Here is a 21,422-nt window from a genome sequence, read left to right as displayed (position 1 = left end):
GAACAAAAACGTTCTTCCAACTTTTTAGTTGCACAAATTATAGCGTGTTGGTAGTTTTTATTCAACTCATGCAAGGGTGTCAGGTTTGAGTTATGATAAGCCTAATTTTATCCTAACCCTACCACCTATACAAAGTGAAATTGTTTGGCCTAAGTCTGCAATGTCGAGGTGGAGAGTATTTCTTTAAAACACGACAAGAGAAACAAAAACAAACTTTTTGAATTACCCTCTACCAATACGCAATAATTTATTTGTTGCAAATGTCTGATAAAGAAAAAATAAATAGACTAAAACAGACAAAAAACAAGTGCATTATTGACACAAACAATATTAATATTATGATAATTAAATTTAACTATTCATTTTATAATGATTATAAATAAAAAATAATAATAGTGCACCTTAAATAATTGCAAATAGTTTTAATTGAATTCAAAAATGATAGTCATCTTGAGGGGAAGATTTTTTGTATCAAGTTTGGTCATACATGCTAAAGCGTGATTGTAGGTAAAATGACATTAATTGAAAAAATCTCCGTCCGGAATAGAATGAGTAAAATTATTTTTACCGGAAATTAAAATTACATCACCCGATTTAATTTAACCAAACGGTGAGGGTGCACCTTATGTATTCTATTATAAAGTTTGTTAAAAAACTATTCAACATTCCGAATCAAATAAATCGCAGTTAAATTTCAAAAAGCAAAATGAGGTTTATATAATTATGATTTTTGTTCTTGAAATTTGAGCAATAAAACAGTTCAACTTCATTCATTATCGAGTTCAAAGTTCAATTGCAACATGAATAGTATAATGATAAAGTTTTAGACGTAGTAGAAAAATATATAGAGACTGCTGCACATTTAATATCTTCTTATACCATTTCATCCTTTATGATACAGAACGCAATGGAAACTGAAGATATTGGAAATATTATAGTCAATTTTGCTACAACTGAGATGACCAGATATGAAAATCTACAGTAGATTTTCAATGCATTGTTTGGATGAGATAAGTACAATTAGGGATGCACTGGTGTTACAGATCGCCATATGCATGATCCGATTGGCAAAGGCAATCGGAATGCCACTACATATATCACAGAATCATTTAACCGGGATATGTGATTGCTCACTCCCTGCCTTTCAGTGATTGATTGCCAAATATGGCCGTTTATACAGAGAAAATATTTGATATGATTTGACTTGAAAAATAAATATGCATTAATAAGCTTTCACCCTGTAATTATTGAAGATATCAAATATGACACAAGACGAAAATTAAAATAAAATATTTGCAGCCAATCCAGATGATTTGTGCACGAGAGTCATGACAAGCGACACAAACTGAAGTACGATCTCAATACGCTAAAAACAATCCTATTTTCCTATCGGTGACAAGCTAAGCACAGGAGATCATAAACCTATGCTTGGCCAAGTATAACATATCAATAAATTGGGTTTGCACCAAACAATTCTACAATAGTATGATTGTATTATAATTAATATTTCAACTATTCCTGTGACGTCATTATTTATGGGACGTCGGTTGACATTTCTTGCAATCGTCCATGTCTAATGAATATGCTTCGACTTGTATCGTCATTGAATGGAAGTTATATGAGGCTTTCATTGTTCTGGTTGCAAGTTTTAAAATAGATCCAGCACGGACGTTTCTGTCTAAAAAGAGTTTAAACAGAAAAATAAATAAAAAGCTTAAACTAGAATTACTAAGTAATGGTTTAATTTTGATAATTTGCTTGTAGTATGCTTAGTTTGCTTGAGGCAAATAAATTTCAAGTATCATCATGGTTGTTAAAAGCACTATATGAAAGATACTGTTACAGAGGCAATGAAATACTATCAGCCAAATATAATACCATTTTATCCTTCCACCCCGAGTATAATATTATCGGCAGGCTAATAAAATATACAGTTTCTTATATACTAACTAAGTACCTTTTAATGCAAGACTGCTTGACTAGAGCTTTGTTCAGAGGAAATAACGTCACTACTTACCGACTGCCAAGTGACAGGACATAACACATTGATTGAGAGTTAACGACCAGATTCGAAGATCATGAACAGCTATTACTCCGTCTATTGCTAAAAGCTTTTCTTTCACTTTTTCGTAGTTTATACCCGCTGGAGTACCTGCAGACGATAGTAACAATAGGGAATTGGTAATTTGAAAGACTGGCGGTGATATAAAAAAATACACACCATGTACTGATTCAAATTGGTCTCACACAGGATCAGTCTATTTGAAAAATTTCGGGCTGGCCCAACATGAATATCTTATATAAGGGAATTCATATAAAGAATTAATATTAAAACAAAATATCGAAACAAGCTTATGATTGACAATGATATAAGATGCTGTAGGTTGTCCACTTTGCCTAGGTTTAATCGCTTCACATCGCAGAAACGATATCACCCTTCCCACTGATATTAAATCAAAATGTTGTTCTTGTATTTATGGATTCCTATGTTCAGATTTATATTAAAGTCGATAAATTGTGCGCTGGCAACTTTATTTTTCTGAAAGGGCAAAAGGGGTATTGATCTTTTGCTAATTTGACCACCGGTCTTTTGTGATAAAGTACTCGATGCACTTTATTCAGTCAAAACATGTTTGGTGACATTTATTTTCATCTAACGAGTGTGCTTTCGTAACGCGTTCGTTACTGTGATTTAAAATGAAGAAAAGACCATCTTACCTTCCATTAAAATAACAATAGTATCTCGTAAGATTGTTATTGTTGTTGCCAGAACGAGGACGGAAAATAAGAAAGTACAAATCGGATCAGCGATCTTGTACTCAGGCTGAAAAAAAAAATTGTATTTTTTTTGTTAATGATCAATTTTTACAAAATTACAGATACAGTTGAAATTTCCCCCAAGGATTAAAAAGATATCACATGTATAAACGACATGGTGTGGATAGCCAATTGCGATATGTTTTTAGAACAACTATTCTCTCGTATTTAAGTTACGAAATCAACATAGATTGTTTGAACAAGCATACTTTCACTATGAATATGCATGGATTTCAATTCACTCGAGGATATATAGAGACAGTTCAAAAAATTTAGTTATAATTCAATTAATGTACGTGCTTTAAAACTTAAAATAATAATTTGAAAAAAATTCAACAAATAAAATTTTCATTGCACGTAAATCATAAATCATAAAAACTGCAAAGTCGGAGAAAATAACAAAATCAAAAATTTTGCAGCAAAGTTACATGCGCAACTAATTTTTCGTGATTCGTATTCTAAATCCAACTATTTTTATATTTATTAACCCAAGTTATGTGCATATTCATACTCAAAGTGAAAGGGATTTTATTGTAATTCGGCTAGAAAGTTTTCGTGCGTAAACGAGACGTGGCAACTCTAAGTAAGGTGTTTCTAAGAGAACAATAAGATCCCTAACCTGCAATTTGTCACATATGAGAAATTTCTGCACGACCGAATTCTACGTGTATATTGAGGTTTTTGAGCGTGTCATTTCATCTCACGCAAGTACATTTACCTTAAACTGTTCAATCCTCAATTATGTCAGGTCAATAATTGTGTTATCCTGATAACGTTTCGTAAATATAGCACAGAGTGTGTAAAATTTATATCGACAAAAAATTACTCACTCAAACATAAATGTCGCTCATAACGAGGAAATGTGAGTTTTTTTTATATTATTCGCTGTGCGTATTGTGACGTAACATATTGACCAAACTCCAAAGCGTCATTAAATAATTTTTCTATGGTCTTGAAACCGGCTGAGTTTGAAACAGCCTTTATTTCGGGTTTGCGATTAATAATATGATATAAAAAAGAAAAACAGAACATCGTGTTCGAATGATTTGTGGCTACAGAGAAAAGTTCTGATAACATATCCACTGTGGAATGCCAGTTAGTTTAACAGGTCTCGCGGGTGAATACAAAACAAAGCGTAAAGCAACCTCAAAATCATTCTTTCGAGTCCGCCATGCGTATATTGTTTAACGATGAATTGTGAATTGACGATAAATACCAAATTCGATGGTTAGCACGATTCTTAGTCTGGCTAAAAATCAAACAAACCCCTAATTTGTGAATATATTCATCCAAGCAGAAACGAACAAATATATCCGATTGTAAACACGAAAAACTAAAAATATTAAGTATTAACGTTTTTTTCTATGGCTTTGACCAATCTTTCAAATTCTAAATCCTTGTACGTTTAAACGAGCTCGTTTTCGGGAAGTTCTACAACAAAGAAACACATTTTATGTGATCGATAACATCAGCCAGCTACCAATTATGTAACGACCCTATACTAATATTTAATTTATTAATTTAAATAGATAATCGCTGAACCAAGCATAGCATGTTACTGAATCCAATGAAAAAATCGGTTTACACATGACACACATTTAATTGTAGATGATGCAATACGTTAAGAATAAAGACCCGTGAAAAGGTCACGTCTTGAAACATATCCACTCACTTTAAAATATATGATGAAAGCTGCCACAAGCACCCCGAGACTCTGTAAAAGGTCGCCCAGTACGTGAATGAACGCGGCTCTGACGTTAACATTGCCACTTTCTTCGTCCTCTTGATGGCCTGTTAATAATGCATTTGAAATAAATTCGATTTCGTCGAGGCAGTACCATTGTGTGTGAAAAATAATGAAATATAGAACCGATGCGGCGCTATCAGGAAGTTTTATTGGGCTGTGTTCGTATTCGAGGCGATCTCAATTGAATCTCAATCGGCTGTGTTAAACGATGTATTTAATTATATATTCAGTCGTAAAAGAGGATAAATATATTTGACAAACTGTTTTATTGTTTTACAGCACACAGCAAAAAGTCATACGAAGTGATAATTTTTTTTTACTGAGCGACGGACGAGTAGTGGGGTCGTTAGTCGTTTAAAAAACATGCAATTGATTTCAACGCAATATGGAAATGAGCTTAAAATAAGATAATATGGTGTCAAACAAAGTTACAAAGCGGTTGTTGAGCGCCGACCGATTCAATAATATGAAATTGTCCCTTATAAATTATTAAAATATTCATTCATTTACGAGCAATACATAAGATGCATATATACAATATTTTGGTGAAAGAAAAAAAATTGCAAAACAAAAAGAATGTCGAAACTTGGTAGACGATCAGAATGATCCGTATATGCATCCCTGATTTAAATACTAATAATTAAGTAATGTGGAGTATTATATTTAATGCATTTTGAATAAATAAAAATGACCTGTAATCAGGCCGACAAGTTTGTCATTTGAATGACCGTACCGTACTGACTTTTCCCCTTTTTTGACTATAACATAGAAATCATGAGATGATGTATTAGAGAGAACATTCAGTAATTCAAAAAAAATATTAAAACAAATTTCGTACCGCCATTTGTTTTATGAAATAACTTATGAATCGTTTTCAGAATTTTTTTCATTAGATGATATTTAGGTTTGCTTTAACACGGCCATGGAAAAGCAAACACGACAGAAAACCTTTCATGCAGTTGGAATGGAAGAAGATAAATATCTGATGTCGAGTTTTCATTTTATTATTTTACTTTGGATTCTGTTCAAAATTGAAATATTTATTTTACGTAAATTAGAACTGATCGGCCAAACGCAATCGCTCAATTTTGTTAATTAAAATGCATTTCCGCTGATGAATAATTTGGTAGTCAAACTAAATTTTAATAACATATTTTGGAACAAAATAGAATGTAATGTGCTGTCTAGAAATTCTAAATTACGGACAGCTTATGCATAGATAATGCCTGGTAGATAATTGAAAATCAGGGAAACAACAACTATAAACTGAACGTATTTATCTAATAAGAGTATATTTAGTTTTTTACCAAAATTATCTGTAGCTAGTTAGAAGTTATAAAGCCTAGGTAATTGGTACTGATCGTGACAGCGAAAAAAATTCACAAATTGTGAATCAAATGCTATTCTCTTCTCTGGCCCATATATCGCCATGCAATTGTATATAATTTTACCTTGGGTGATCCAGCAGCTCACAACGTATATTCAACGCTAATGCAAGGGAGATTTTCACCTCATGTTCGTCGAAACACTTGGGATGCATAATGTGTATCGGACTCACAACGGGGTCAAAGATCAATACAAAAGGGATAGTATAACATTTGGTAAACGAGAAAGAATGTGAGTTTTTACCATAAGTACTTCACGATACTGAATACACAAAAAAAACGCTGAGTCAAACACCCCCTTTTTGCACCTGAAAAATCTTCAAATCTAGGTATAAATTACTTCTGATACAATTTCCCAGCACAATCATGCTATTTATTTGCCCATCGCAATGTAGAACCTCGGAAATCAAATTAACCTCGGACTTCTTTGTTTAAAATATAATTGTGTTTTAGCATACATTTATTTTGGGTCTGTATACACTACAGTAAACACATTTTTGATATAAGTGTACACCGTACCTGTGTGTTTATGTGAATCTCCGTGTTTATGATCATCATGTTTGTGGTCATGGCTATGTCCGTGTGAATGACCATGGGAGTGTCCGTGGCTTTCATGCAATACCAAGCCCATTCTAAATACAAGAATTATTCTAGTAAAAAAATGACTACATGGGCCATATATAATCTTATAAATGCAACTATAATAAAAGCTATATGAAATATTATAATCTCCCAAATGATTTTTAATATATTTGGTTGGGTTAAAAGTATTAACCAGGTATAGTTAAAAGACTCGTTTGGAAAAAATCTGATATTAGTTTTTGTAAAAACAGTCCGAAATGAAGTTTTCCATTAGTATTGTGAAAATCTCGAAGATATTTATAAGGTGACTTTTGTATGTGGCGTTCGTTAAGCAGAGGGACCTGATTGAAAAAGAGAATGAACTTTACGAATGAATCACAGAAATATTAGTTTCTAAACCCGTATAAAAATAACGACACGATTCTTAATGAGATGAGCTATTTCGGATCACACAGTCTAACTAATTTTCAACGCAACCATGACTCACATTATATTGAAGCCTACTGCACATGCTGCTGTTATTAACATCGTTTTTCCGTCCAATTCATATTCGTTTTTGATGAGTCTCATCACGGCAAGATACACGAGAACTCCTGTTACAACCCAGATAGCCAACACGCTCGTAATAGCACCGATTACCTCTGTAATAAAAAAATGAGGATATAAAGATTCATGACGCGTCAAAATAGCACAAAATCCATTATTATAATATTAAAAAATTTGTATTTGTGTTTTTCAGCTCATTTCAATATTAAGAATATAAAAGTTATTGAAGGATGATTTCAGATCCTAATTCTATTTACTTGTGGCCAATTACATTATATTATATTTAAAGAGAGCAGTAAAAACAAGTTTGTTAAAACATGTTGAAGATGTCTACGCTCATAAACTGTGTTGAATCGCCTATTTGGAATTGAATAACATTTTTATTGAGTAGGTATGGGCACCTGGTAGACCGTGTCCTGAACACAGCCTAAAAGACAGGTGGATAGAGGTAACTTATTTATCACGAAATTATATTATAAATTATAAACCATCATTCCTATATTTTTGCAATTAAAATATTTTAAACCATACCGCTCATAACATACAAATATAACCTGTCGGCAGTGAAACCTACAGCGCAAATTGCAATATTGTGAAATGGATAATTTTTCAGAGAGTGTATACAGACTTAAAAAACATGTACGAGTATAAGTAACTCTAAAAATATATTATGATTTTTCATGCTAAAACTTATCTGTGTTAATTGGAAATATTCTCCTTTCTCGCCCACTATAATAAATATTATTATTGCTATCAAAATAACCGACAATAAAAACAATATATTGACTGGCAAAATAAATATTTTGTTATTGCGTTTTCACCTTTCAATTTTCAATTCAGGAACTCAAATTAATGTGGGCAAATAACAGTATATAATTTGAGCCTAGCCTATAATTTTAGTTTTGCGTTGAGAAAAAGCAAACTTTACAAAAACGTCACGATTAGTGCTAGATCAGTGCAAATTTACAACTAAGAAACATATTGCGTCGTTTTGGAACATTTTGTGAGAAAATAACCATCGACAGTAAAGAGGGCGTAAACTAACATTGGACCTTGCATTAAAAAATTGTGTTCCAATTTAGAAACTTGCAAATTCCGGAATCGATATATATATATGCCTTTGTAAGTAATTAAAATCGAAATGTTCTAAAAAAAGAAACCGACGAAGTATGATTTTAGTTTCAGAATATTCATCATTTCATAAATAATTACACAAGAGTTACACTATTTGATTCACGCATGTTGTAGCAATGACTTCACAGGGATGTGACGTTCAGTTGAGAGCAATGGGGAATTGAGACTTCAATCTCGGAAAACCATCAAAATACTTCTTTCATTACATCATACAGATTTAGTTCACATCTCAGATCAAACTATCAAGATATTTAGTCTATTGGAATCCGCAGTCGCAACATTTGCATAAATGGATTGACCTGAACTAAATATAAACTTAACAGAGTATCATTATAAAACAAGTCTTACGTGAGCGACATAATGACAGTATATCGATAGATGACTCAAAAGTTGAACCGAAACAATGTGACTTAATGTTACGATGATCACTAAGAGACGTCAAAAACTTGCGTTGATTAAATTGACGAATGCGAATGTGGGGGAAAATGGTGAGCCTGGACTGTTAAATATGCACAAGAATAGACTACGATGGGCAATATAGAGTTCGGCTGTAGATAGTATAATAATAGTTGTTAAAATTCTCAAAGATAATTTAAGTTTCCAGAATGACAGATGTCACTTTTTCATAAATATAGATTACCATTAGGCAAATAGCATCGTTTCATGGTTAATAATGTGTCATATAAATCAACAGTCATTTTTTAAAACCCACACGGATTTCAGTTCAAACGAAATATAAACGGAGGCGTAAAGTAGTCACACTTTAATTCTCGTGATCAACTAATCAATTTTGATGAGTGAACGTTCAAATTTAATTTCTGATAAAAATTGAATTACAGGAATACATATGTATAACCAAAACAGCAATGCTCCAATATATGGACACGAAAGTCGCACTCTGGTAACGAATGGCTCTGGGTGGGCACCCAGTTTGCTAAAAAGATCGGCCGTCAAGCGTCACGCAAATGGTGTGATAAAATGAAAGTGATTTGAAATAAAACAGCAAAATTTTGAATGAAATATTGCGTCCCATGAGAATCAGGGGAAATTTGAAAAAAAAAATATCGATTTCATCCATCTTTTAAGTACTGTAAATTTAAAATCGATCAGTCCATTAGCTGGGGAGAAAACATTATTGAATAGAATATTTAACAACAACAGTGATAACAAGAATTTTGCCAAACAATTCATATGTATATAATCTTCGTGTGCAATATTAATGACGTTATTCTCAGTACCAACCTGCTCTATGCCATCCAAATGTCATATTCTTTGATGAAGGCTTTGCAGCCATTTGTAAAGCTATTATGCTGACGAGAAAACTGCTCACATCAGTTAAAAGATGACTGGCGTCTGTCATGATTGCAAGACTGTTGGCGAGGTAACCACCTGTGAATGACATACGTAATATTCAATGGAACAAAAACAGACAAATAGAATTGCTAAAAGTTAGGAATATGGATGGATATATCGTCCCAATCGCCAATTAGATTTTACGAATGCGATAAGCCGTCGTGAAGCTATGACCAGGAATATGAATATCTTGTGGTCGAATTCTGGTTAAATCATAAAACTAATCCATACCAATATAATTAATCTACATGGAAATATAACGTAGAATAAAACCGAAAAACCATGATTTTGGACTGTAAAGTTTCGCAGGTTATTCGAACAAGCTGTTATTCGTCGGAAAACTTCAGTATCGTCTGGTATTTACAAGTTTCAACCAACTGTTTCCGGGATAGTGCAAATGCATTTTAAATGTTTAAAATAGGGTAAAGACATTTAAACTTATTTACAAAATATAACTTTCGTCTTGTCCATCTGCATCACTCTCGTGCATACTTACGTGCACGTAAAGGGCATGAGGTCAAAAAGTGGACAGGTAACGAAAACGAGAAAATTAATGTGAGCGCAGCGGTTGAAAAACTACTCAATAGATTTTAATTATGCATGGCGCATATGTTCCAAAACCACCTTTCGCTCACGCGTTCTGTCATCGGCGATGGAAAACACGGGAAATTTGTCAATTTTACCACGAAAACACGTTCCAAGGAATATCGAGTTAGACAGGGCAACCGCATTGCTCCCTTGTGATACCTATATATTAATTTCACGAAAATTAAAGATAATAAAATAATATCTCAATTTCACGGCAAAATTTATAGGTAAAAATGTATAAATTTAATTTTCACAGTTCGACCTAGACTCTGTTGAGTATTGGTTGATCAATCATCAAATTTACATTAAATTATCAACTGTTGATTTTTTGTTACGTTGTCTCAAAAGTCACGACATACTGTTCAGTCATACAACGCCCTGCAGAACCGATGAATATCTTGCAGATGACGGTTCAAATACCGTAAGAGCTGAAGTACACATGCACATGTACCCCTTGCACAACATACCTAAAATCTCTCCGCACATAAATAAGAAGCTTAAAATGGTTGCAATAATAAGTTTCTTAAGTGCTTTCTTTCGTTTCCGATTTTCCGTTTGCTCTTTTTCGTCAGAGTCCTCGTGACAATGCTCCGAATCAACGTCAGACTCGTCAGCTAAAATTGTTCAGAAGAAATGGTAAATGTATATGTATGAAACAATGTAAATTTCGTACCAATTATTAGTACTTTTATTTAAAAAATATTTTGTCACACGCATTGTTATAAAATACCTCGAAACATGTTAGCAAGTTAAATTTATTGAAACCTTTACACTATACCATGTCTAATAGCTAATGTAATCGTAACAATACGTAACAAATTTCTGAATTTCGATTAATAGCCTATAGTGCCGATAATATCATCAAAGACTAATGAGTAATTCTGTTAACTTTATAGTGTTGAGTCAACACTGTTGACTCAATACCTCGATATGGAGAAATTTACAGAAGCCTAACAAGAAGCCCAGCTTTAAACAACTGAAACAAAATTTACGATACAAGTAAAACAAAGAGAACTCAGGCCTCCATATCTCTCATTCATATGAGGCGTTTTACAATGCAATGGAAGACAATCTGGTTACGTTAGAGAAACGCGATTTCCGATATATTGGGCTAGTTTAATTCAAAGTGGGTCTATCCAGACAAGAGCGGAAATCCCACCTAGATCGCCAATACCTTACGTTAAACGAATAAAAATGCACTTATTGTAACATACTGTTTGACTGCAGGGGGAAATGGTTTACAAATCAATAGATTTCATATTATTAACGTAAGTTTAATCTAAATTGAATCTTTTATAACTCACATGTACAGCTGTGGGAATGATCATGTTTTACGACGTATTCTTCGCTGGTACTCGAGGATTCTCCTCCGTTTCCAATCGATTCAGTGGATCCGACTTGAGTTGTGGCACTCTTTTCGTTAGGATGGCTGTGATTGTGGTTGTGACCATTGGCATCACGTTGATAATAACTATCACCTTTTTGAGTTTCTCCCACTTGCGTTTTTGCTCGGGCTTTTCCTTTTCTGAATTTGGTCATGTCATCTCGATGATTCAGTTCAATTTCTTCTGAAGTACCATACCCTTTTTTACTTGCACTACTGAGATTCAAATGAGTTTTAGGGTCAAGTTCTGCGTTTTGACCTTTCGAGTTTGTTCGTTGGTGACTGTGGCCATTATGATTGTCTCTTTTAGTGACTTCAAATCCTTCAATATTGTTGTCACCGTCTTTATATACCGTCACCTCTTCCAGTGTCGATCTGGATATAAAAAAGACGATACATAAAGAATTGTTTGATCATACGCCGAGTTGGGTGCCATAGTTGACAACGATAAATAAAACAATAAAAAATTCGGACGGTTACATTTATTCAGACGCATTTTGAGTACAGCAAAATATGCCAATACCAATAGCATTGGAAAATTGGTATTGATATCCTGGACTTTAGAAATTTCTCCTCTTCAGTCGGTTTTCAGCAAACACCAAGTAATAATTCGAATTCATTTGATTAAAGAATTTGAAAAAAAAAAGTAACGGTTCTTTCTTAGCTATTTCAAAGGCATACAGCGGAATGTGTTAATGATTTTATTATATATCTGTGTTTAATTCTACAACCGAGCAGTATCTTCGGGTCGAACGTGAGCTTGGTGAGTCGGTCCTTGGATTCAACAGCCCTGTATCAATATCAACCTATTTTCATAGTTCAGGTAGAGCGACTCGACCACACATCTTGTATTAAAAGGATTTCAACACATAGGCGTTTCCACGGATCTAGAGAATATTTTGTTCTTTGTCTCCTAACCTCATATTTAACATTATAAATAGAATTCCTGATCGATTAATCTTCGGTTTCTTGTTTTTTTATACGTTCCGGTTTTTAGACATGACAGCTCGATGGCAACCCGCTGAAGACAAAAGCTGGGCGTGGATGTATACGGGCCGGTTCGTTTACACTTTTAAATGGACGATTACTAAATGGTCTTATTGTATGAGTGTTAGTCGTGCACAATCCCAAAAATTTTCCTTTTAGTGACTTCTATTAAGCGTGTAAGCGGTTATGAAATATACAAGCTTGGACACAGTAAATCGCAAGAAACAGAGACATATGTTGAAAACTTGTGATAAAAATTGGAAAATTAACACGGGTTTTCTATGTTGTTGGTATGACATTTAGGCTCGATTTGATTGGCCGACCTTAATGCAATCCAACTTAGAATTCAGAGTAAACTGGGTTCCGTCGTTGGCCCAGTAGATGAAAATCAATGATAATATCTTGATCATATTTGTACAACTCACTAAATAAATCACGTTTATGTGGTGCTCGGAAAAGTCGATGCCCAATTCAACCAGAAAATCCCATCCCACTCATAGAAAATCCAATCGACAAAAGTTCCACTCATTATTATTTTTTGATAACAACAACAACAAATGAAGTAAAATGATTTGTTTGAAGGGCCTCTTCCGTGTTCACCTTTGTTTATAAGTGTAAGGATTGTTAAAAATGGTAATAGTGTAATATTTGTATTATTGTATACTAAAATAGGTCCAAAACATATTTTCAGGCAATGCCGTATTTCTATCAAAATAAAATGAATAGGTATTTTAATGCTCTATGGAAATCGTTTAAAGGGGCATGCCCTCCTCATAGCAAGAAATTTCAAATTCATGTCACGTAAAGTAGCTTTGCATTGAACTCTCTATCTATACACGTTCACATAGAGCATTTCGAAGTTGGTAATCAAGTCGCGTATTTCATCTTTTGAGCGAGTATTTCCACGCACGGCGAATACCTTTGACATTGCTTCGTAAGATTTTTCAACAAGGTAAATCAAAACGAATACTTTCATTATATCTTAACCCAATTCGTTATTTACTTAACAAAAAGTGGTTTTAGTTCAAAACATAATATATTTGGTTATATATCGGTTGGGACATATTTGGTTAGACAAAGGCTGTTATGCAGGCATTATAAGGAGTGGTCGATAGAGCGCCAAAACTTACACAAATATATATTGAATTGCAAACAATGAATATTTTAACACTTCAAACTATCTTCTTATTCTTTATTGTAATTTCGTCTGAGTAAACTTCAATAGAGTGAGGCGGTAAATGAATTCAAAATCATACAACATTCATTCATTCATTGGACATTAGCTATCATCAATCAAATTACGACAATTCAAAATTTGTACAAATACACCGCCAAAAAATAAAGGCTTTTCGTAGTGCATTTATATTACTAGAATTTTATTCATTAGGATCATGAGAGGATCTAAAGACAAGCGTGATATCTTCAAAAGATTATTTGATCTTTGCCGAAATCATCCTCAATTAACGGCATTCATTTCCATGGGCTGTATAAACGCCATAATTGAAGATTGAACATTGTAAAGATGTAGAAATTCATACCGAGAAGAGATCACAAATAACTAAGGTGTCTTTCATAAAGATGTGGATTCAAGTCATAAGAAATTAACAACCGGCAAAATTTATCTTGATGTGGTTTCACATTATCCGCCATGATAAACAAGCGTTAAGTATATTCGAAGTTACTACACATTGTGCTTGCGAGGTGCAAAAAATCGTAATTTCAGATGTCCGGCCAAATTAAAATCAAAGTCTTATTTGGCCGGAAACTGTCACAACACGTCGTTACAACATAAATTCGTCGAAATGCGTAACTTCTGTTTTGTAATTTCTATTTCATAAACTAAAGCGTCATACAAACCTAAATTATACCGATTCATTTCTGATTCCGAATGAATTATCTCCAAAGCAAGTGGACTAAATTAACATCCCATAATATGATTTTATCACGGATTAAACGTAGAAGATCACGTTTATGTGAGAGGTAAACCCGTTGCTTTTGAAGAATGTTGAAATGCAATAGGTTAATACAAAAAAAAACGAAGCAGCTTATTTTCAAAAATAAAATACTGATTCGTGCATAAGTTTATGGAGATTTCATCGATCAAATGCACAATCTAAAAGATTGGAAAATAGTATTTGAAGCGATCTTCCTGATTATGTGTAAATAAATGAGCGGCTGGCACTTTGCGTTCGCAGAAACTGATGGACTTTCCGCTTCCTAGTTGCTGAACAGGCAGGATTGTAAAAATCTATTGATCTGTATTATCGTTAGCCGAAAGGCGATTTATACAAACTGCTTACATGTTTTGAGCGGGAATTTTCACATGTCCAATCTACTGATATAAAGCACAATAGATGCGTTCTACTTTCCCATTCACAACTCAGAAATTTTTTCGAAGATTTTTGCCAAGCACATTCGGGGCGCTGTATTCAAAATTAAATGATCTGGAGTACACAACACAGGTATAACCCCCAAAAGCTTGGGAAGGGATGGGAACATGAAAAACAGGGAGCGAGAAATTAATGACGTGAAAGCGGAAAAGTCGAGTCTTAACAAATTATTCTCGTAATTTCATATGCTTAAACTTGGATCCGGATTTGGATATGTTCCCTTTACCCGATTTATACATATTGGTTTTTACTTTCTATAGATACCTCGACAATACTGCGAATTAGTTAATTGATTACTCAACGGAAATACACCGGGATAAAAAGGAATGACACAAATATTTCTTCCGCCTTGAACAATTTCAAGTTTTATATTCATGATACGTCATAAATACTTTGTGCAGTTTATCATCAGCCGACGGCAAATATCATGATATTGGCTACGTATTTCAAATCTCTCTCACTCTCCTATACATACACATTAAATATTTTCACATATTTGGGATTGTCCACTAAAATAGGGCAAGTGTGAAAATGTTCGGTAATTCCTAAGTGGAATTATTTTTGCACAATAAAATAAAATTTTATGAAGATAACTAGCTACTATTTTAAATCTTTCTCTCTCTTATAAAGATAACTTGCTAATTTAAACCACTGGAATTATTAACTTAAAACAATTTTCAACCTGAAATTTCATATATAAATTGAGCAACTTACTTCTGTAATGCATCGTCGTCTAGAAGATTTGGGGAATCCTGGCTGTTTCTCGACAGTTTATTATTTAAAAACGTCTTGATGTACTCCGGTGCTGGAAACGACATGTCAATCTTGCTGTATGGCTCGTCCGCCTGTGATGCCACGCTTGTGTAACTGTACCGGTAAGCTCGCGGTCTCTCGCTTTTGAACAGCGAGTTTTTTGAAGATGATCCGTTCTTCATTGCTTAAGGTTTCGTAAGTAATTTCTTTGTTTTTTTGTTCTAAACTTCTACCTTTTTTGTTGGTTTGCTTTCAAAGTTACTCAATCGATTTTCTCGTTATAAATGCGCGACACGCGTTTGCATATTATTAGCACTCGAGACTATAATTATTGGCGACAGATACGGTACCATATTGCGATAGTGTCATATTTCCCCATTCATAGGGAAACGCTGTGTTTTGTTAGTCAGTATCGACATATACCTGAAATAATGCATAGTAAATGAGTGGCGATTAATTGACGGAATATTTATTCATCATAAATTCAGTAGTAATTTCGTATGAGGGCATTATGAGCATCGACCACGACAGAATGCTAATGAGTTAGATAGGCTATCTCGTGATAGGTACAGTATTAGGAAAAGAGAAATCTGCTAAATATAAAATAAAATTCTGCAAATATTTTGAACGCCCTATCGTCACTGCTGAATTTTGTCATAAATCGAGTATTTCAAGATCTGGAAAAGTCGCGTACACGTCAGAAAGAAAAATTCCGGACAGTGAAAACATCCATTTCTGTCATAAAATTTTTCGGTAGGACGCTGTGCATCGCCAACGCGGAATTGAACTAGACAGGTGAATACTGAAAGTGTAAAACAGCCGTATTCGTATTTCTCATTGAAAGTCGCATATTTGGTTGTCACCGAAAAACATGTGACTCGAACATGAAAACGCATATTATCGCTGTCAATGAGCATTCCTCTGGTTTACCTGAGAGGAACTTAATTAACATAAAACTTTCCACCAGGTTCTTTTGTTTGTCTGTTATATTAACGGCACATATAATTAAGACATCTATGATCGACTTATGGCCACATGCCTAATGCTTCTACTCCATTTAAGTATATTTTATCGATTAACATTCGTAATCCTTCCACTTAGCTACTGAAGTTGATATACAAATACTCTTAATAATTGATGTTTAAGACACCAGGCGCGTCTTCGCTTACGTCGCGCGTCTCCGCTTAATCAGTAGGTAATCGATGTAATAAAGACAATAATAACGGACAGCAGCAACGTCACATACGACGGCTATTTCAGTAATTTCCTATTTGCTTAACGACGCAGAACACTAGATAGCTGATGTTTAATCGCATGCCATAACGTAAATAATATCTTGACAATATGGAACCATACCGTATCGTCACGTGAGTCATTGAATCACATTGATAGTCAGTTAGCTTGAATCCTCGATCTTCCTACCAGACAGCAACTCAAAATATATACAAACCCTACCAGACAACACCTTTTGAGGATATCTATATCGTTTTAGAATTGCTAGAGATTCTTGTACCTCATTGAAGTCGTAAACCTGATAGTTGGTGTGATGCAGCATTATCTTTCGAAAATGACAATAAAAGTACTTTGAATAAAGGTATCTGTTTCACAACTTCCAGCAGTTCTTCAGTTAAACGCGTTCACACAGTCACAAAGGATTTGTGCAAATCTGTATTATAAAAAATAATAACACATAAAAATATACTCTGAATTCCCACCTATAATCATTCGATCGTCAAATACAAAGAAAAATTGGAATGGAAATTTTAGCACTCGGCTGGTGTGAGTTGTTTTACATCTTTGCTGATATTTAGGCACATAACGCAATTATTGCAAGATAATCCAATAGAACTTCTGTCATATTACAGTTGGGATAATTTGGTCGGTCATGGCCGAACAGTATCCACGTCCGCAATAACGCTGGTCGAGCTTATCAATAATTTTGCCTCGTCTTAGTGCGTCAGGACGTGATGAATAAACAGGATTGAGTAAATAAATACACAGTAGACAAAGGAATATTTGTAGATTGTGCATTATATTGTGGAATTTGATAATATCATCACCCACCTACCATTACCAAAGTTAAGATCTGAATTGCTACGATTTGTTGGTATGCTTGTACACATATATACGGATACTTTTTCAATGTCAGCTTCATCAAGTATTTTGATATTACGAATCCGATAAGACGGTATGATAATTCAGATCAACTATATTTTTGATGGCAAAAAATACTGCCTAGCTAATAGTTCAAGAAATTTATTTTGACCGTATATTAAAACATCATATTTTTCATGACCGAATTCAAACAGTCTGTACCACATTTACGTGTTGCAACACTGATGAGAAAAATTATTAAACTGAAAAGTCATGCATTTTCCATCCTAGCGGACGAGACGATGTCTGTTTAATGCATAACATGTAGTGTTAAGATGTTATCTTGTAAACTCGAGGTACCACATGAAAATGCTTTTACATTTACAGATATATTTAAGGAAAGTAAGAAAGAAGTTTTAAAGGGAGAGCATAGTCATTCAGGGATGATCAAAGTTGGGTATACTTTGATATCAATTTTATGCCACCAACAACGAGACATGTGGGTCAAAACTATCATTGTAATTGCAAGGTGTTTCGCGAAATTGAGTCAATTGAAATAGTGAAATGACCTTGTTAGATGGTTATTTGTAAAATACATAATTCCTTTAATTTACGCGTTTTTCAGGCGAAATGAGCACTGATTTGTTGAGGCCTTGATGGATTAGTAGATGATGTCAAAATTATTTCACCATGCGATTCGTTTTCGAGCATATTGTTTCGACGATTCTATATAAGATCCATAAAACTAGGCCTAATCTTTGTATCAAAATAACAACCTAATTCTTCGCATCGTTTGCTCGTACTTGTTAACTAATCACGATAATAAAGTTTACAATCGAATGAAAAAAATCATTCTGACACTGTTACAAACTGACAGCAATATTGCACTACATATGTGATTTCAATCTGGCAGACGGAAGGTTCACGCTTAGTCGCACACAGGATTTTTCTCCTGCACATCAAGTCCAAAAATACGCGACTTTAAGTTTATTGGAATTCAACGTAATGAGAAATAGCAACTTCTGGTGTAATATTATCGGCAAACCCGATAAATCGACAGATTGTATATGAAAATATTTTACGGGCGCATCTGAAATAAACATCAATGCATATTATTGGCGTCTCGTAATGCTTTGTTAGTTTTAATGCGGACGTATAAAAATTTAATGAAGTTTGTGATTGGTCGCTGTATATTGTATCGATGTTTGAAAGAAGGTAAGTACTGTAGCAAACGTCATGACCTGGTCGATAAATTGAAAATTTCACTTTAAGCAAGCCATGTGAATTTTGCTTAAAAATAAATACCGAACAATAAAGTTTTTTTATGTATCGTTTTTTCACTTAATCAACGAAATCGATGGACTATATGACTTCAGTGTAAATCATTTTTGAGACCTTGGCCAAGCAGCAAATTTTTGTAAGTCACAGATATTATATTGTAATCCTTCCACTTAGCTACTGAAGTTGATATACAAATACTCTTAATAATTGATGTTTAAGACATCATATTATATCTTTAAGATTATTAGCAACCCAGCGTTGGGTAAGCGGCCTGAACATGCTAAGGTAATTACTAAATTAAATAAAAAAGTTTTAGTATAAAAATATTTGAGTATATTGGAAAAACAACTGATAGACATTTAGGGAATCTTCCGTGTTTTCACGGTCAAAACTTTGGAAAATTGTATACTTTATATGTTCCATCATGTGATTGTAATTCTTGATGACTTTTTTCTTTAACAGAGCAATATAATATTAAGCTTAAACGTCACAAGCTAATTGCTTCACGAATTAGAAAATGTTAGCGCTAGTTTGGTGAAAATAATTAGGTTGGTATGAATACAATTTAATATTAAATGCAATGTTGAACGAATGTTTGTTTGATCAGGCTGCCACGATCCCAAACTGATTTTGACGAGGCATGAAAACTTAATGTAACATCGTTTAAATTCGGTCAATGTTTTCTAGAAAATAATTATTGACCGGAAAAGGTCATCTTTCGGAACTACAAGCACACAAAATTAAATTTTCATTTCAACCATTTAAGCGTGACGTACATCAAGCTAAAAAAAACTCTGAACGAGACCATGCTTGTTCTATATTGAAAACTATAGTGATTCGACAGGGAAAAATAATTTCAATTCAAACCTTGAAATCTAATTTAAAATTCTTTCTCCGATTTCAATTTATAATGAGTTGAATAAAAATAAAAGAGAATAGGGATATGTTTTTGTTTTATAGCACATAGTTGCGCAAAATTTCTGTGAAGCTGGAATTTTTTTTACATTTGAAATGAATGATAGCTCAGGGACATGCAAGATATTTGAGGTTTTCGACAGGACTGACGCAAATGAGTTTCTGGCGTTCTCGCCCTCTCACTGTACGTATTATTCAAGATTTCAGTTATTTTCAAGATCTGATGATTTGCATATCCCAGAGTCTCTCACACTGTCCCCTCGGCTCACTAGGGTGTCCACGGAGTGATTACCTGGAGGCCACGAACAAAATACTCAATTAGATATAATTCTCGATGACTATATTAAATAGTTTTATAGAAGAGCAGAGAGTCACAAATGTTGAGAGTCGTCGGAAGGGGGGCATTAATCCGGAAAGTTTGAAAATCACTGGCACATTACTTCAGGGTGAGAGAATAGAGGTCATGTAGGCAATGAAAGTTTCGGTAAAATTGTTTTGGTTTTGTACCTATTGAAAGTTTTCGTATACTTTTCGACATCATAACTCCACTGTAATTACTCTGCCAGTTTTAACTCTTGATGCCCTTTCATTTTGTTCACTTTGTCATCGATCGTGTCCGGCCTTAGACATATGCACCAAATTACATTTATGCCCCCAACTGCCTCGTTGCTACTTAATTTCATTTTCAAACCAAATAACAATGAGTTGAAATTGAACTTAACATGTAATTGCGTAAAAATTACTCATTATGCCGTCATTCAATTCCATCGTTCTCCACGGCCACCAACCCAGACAAGTTCATTATTGTCGTTTATTTTCGTGTGACAATAGGGTCGTGTTTTATAGGCAATTTGTTTCCAAGATACAATAGAATTAACTCTAAAAATTGTTAAGCATTATAGAACGCTATCAAAACGAAACATGTATTGGTCGTAAGATTGCCCTGTTATATATTTATTAGTCTTGTACATAATTGTAAGCCATTACGATGATCACAAAAGCCGACTTTTGAACTTCACTAATGTATTCTCTATCGTGAAACTTTTCATTACTACAGCGCCATCTAGGGTTAGATTAGCGTTGTTCATTGCTTATATATATATAAAGGCACGATGGATCAGAAACAAGTTAATGGCTTAGATACCTTCCATCATCACCCTCCAACTTATGACCCGAAGCTTAATATCGCTCTATTATCTAGATTTGAATATTTTTAGAGAATCGAATTATTTTCGATGTATACCGATTTAAAAAAACATGATGCAACCACTGGTTGACTTTGCATAACGCTTCATCGTTTCTAGTCTCAAATGTATGTAATGCTCGTTAAGATCACCTGCTTCTGGTTTAGCATGTTTGATTCGGAATCAATATTCTAATTTTGTGATAATCATTGCATAAATTTAAATTTTAACAGTGATACTATCTCTGAAGATAATTATTCTCCAAAATTTTGATAAATCGAA

General features: G+C 33.9%; 1 protein-coding gene across 1 annotated transcript; it reads right to left on the bottom strand.

Annotated features, from left to right (window-relative positions):
- Positions 1-198: 198 nt before the first annotated feature.
- Positions 199-16,093, bottom strand: LOC120346175 (proton-coupled zinc antiporter SLC30A2-like). The gene is made up of 10 exons (XM_039415844.2): positions 15,628-16,093; positions 11,457-11,911; positions 10,620-10,766; positions 9,454-9,600; positions 7,019-7,172; positions 6,469-6,581; positions 4,490-4,608; positions 2,719-2,824; positions 2,018-2,152; positions 199-1,678 (listed from the first exon to the last, which is right to left on the bottom strand). Exons 1-10 carry the CDS (start codon positions 15,846-15,848, stop codon positions 1,530-1,532), a joined length of 1,746 nt encoding a protein of 581 aa, XP_039271778.2. The 5' UTR covers positions 15,849-16,093; the 3' UTR covers positions 199-1,529.
- Between the last annotated feature and the right edge of the window lie 5,329 nt (positions 16,094-21,422).

This window comes from Styela clava, chromosome 8 (assembly GCF_964204865.1).
Source record: "Styela clava chromosome 8, kaStyClav1.hap1.2, whole genome shotgun sequence".
Taxonomy (NCBI): Eukaryota; Metazoa; Chordata; class Ascidiacea; order Stolidobranchia; family Styelidae; genus Styela; species Styela clava.
Note: the sequence above shows the minus strand (reverse complement) of the source record. Positions and strands in the feature narration are given on the sequence as shown.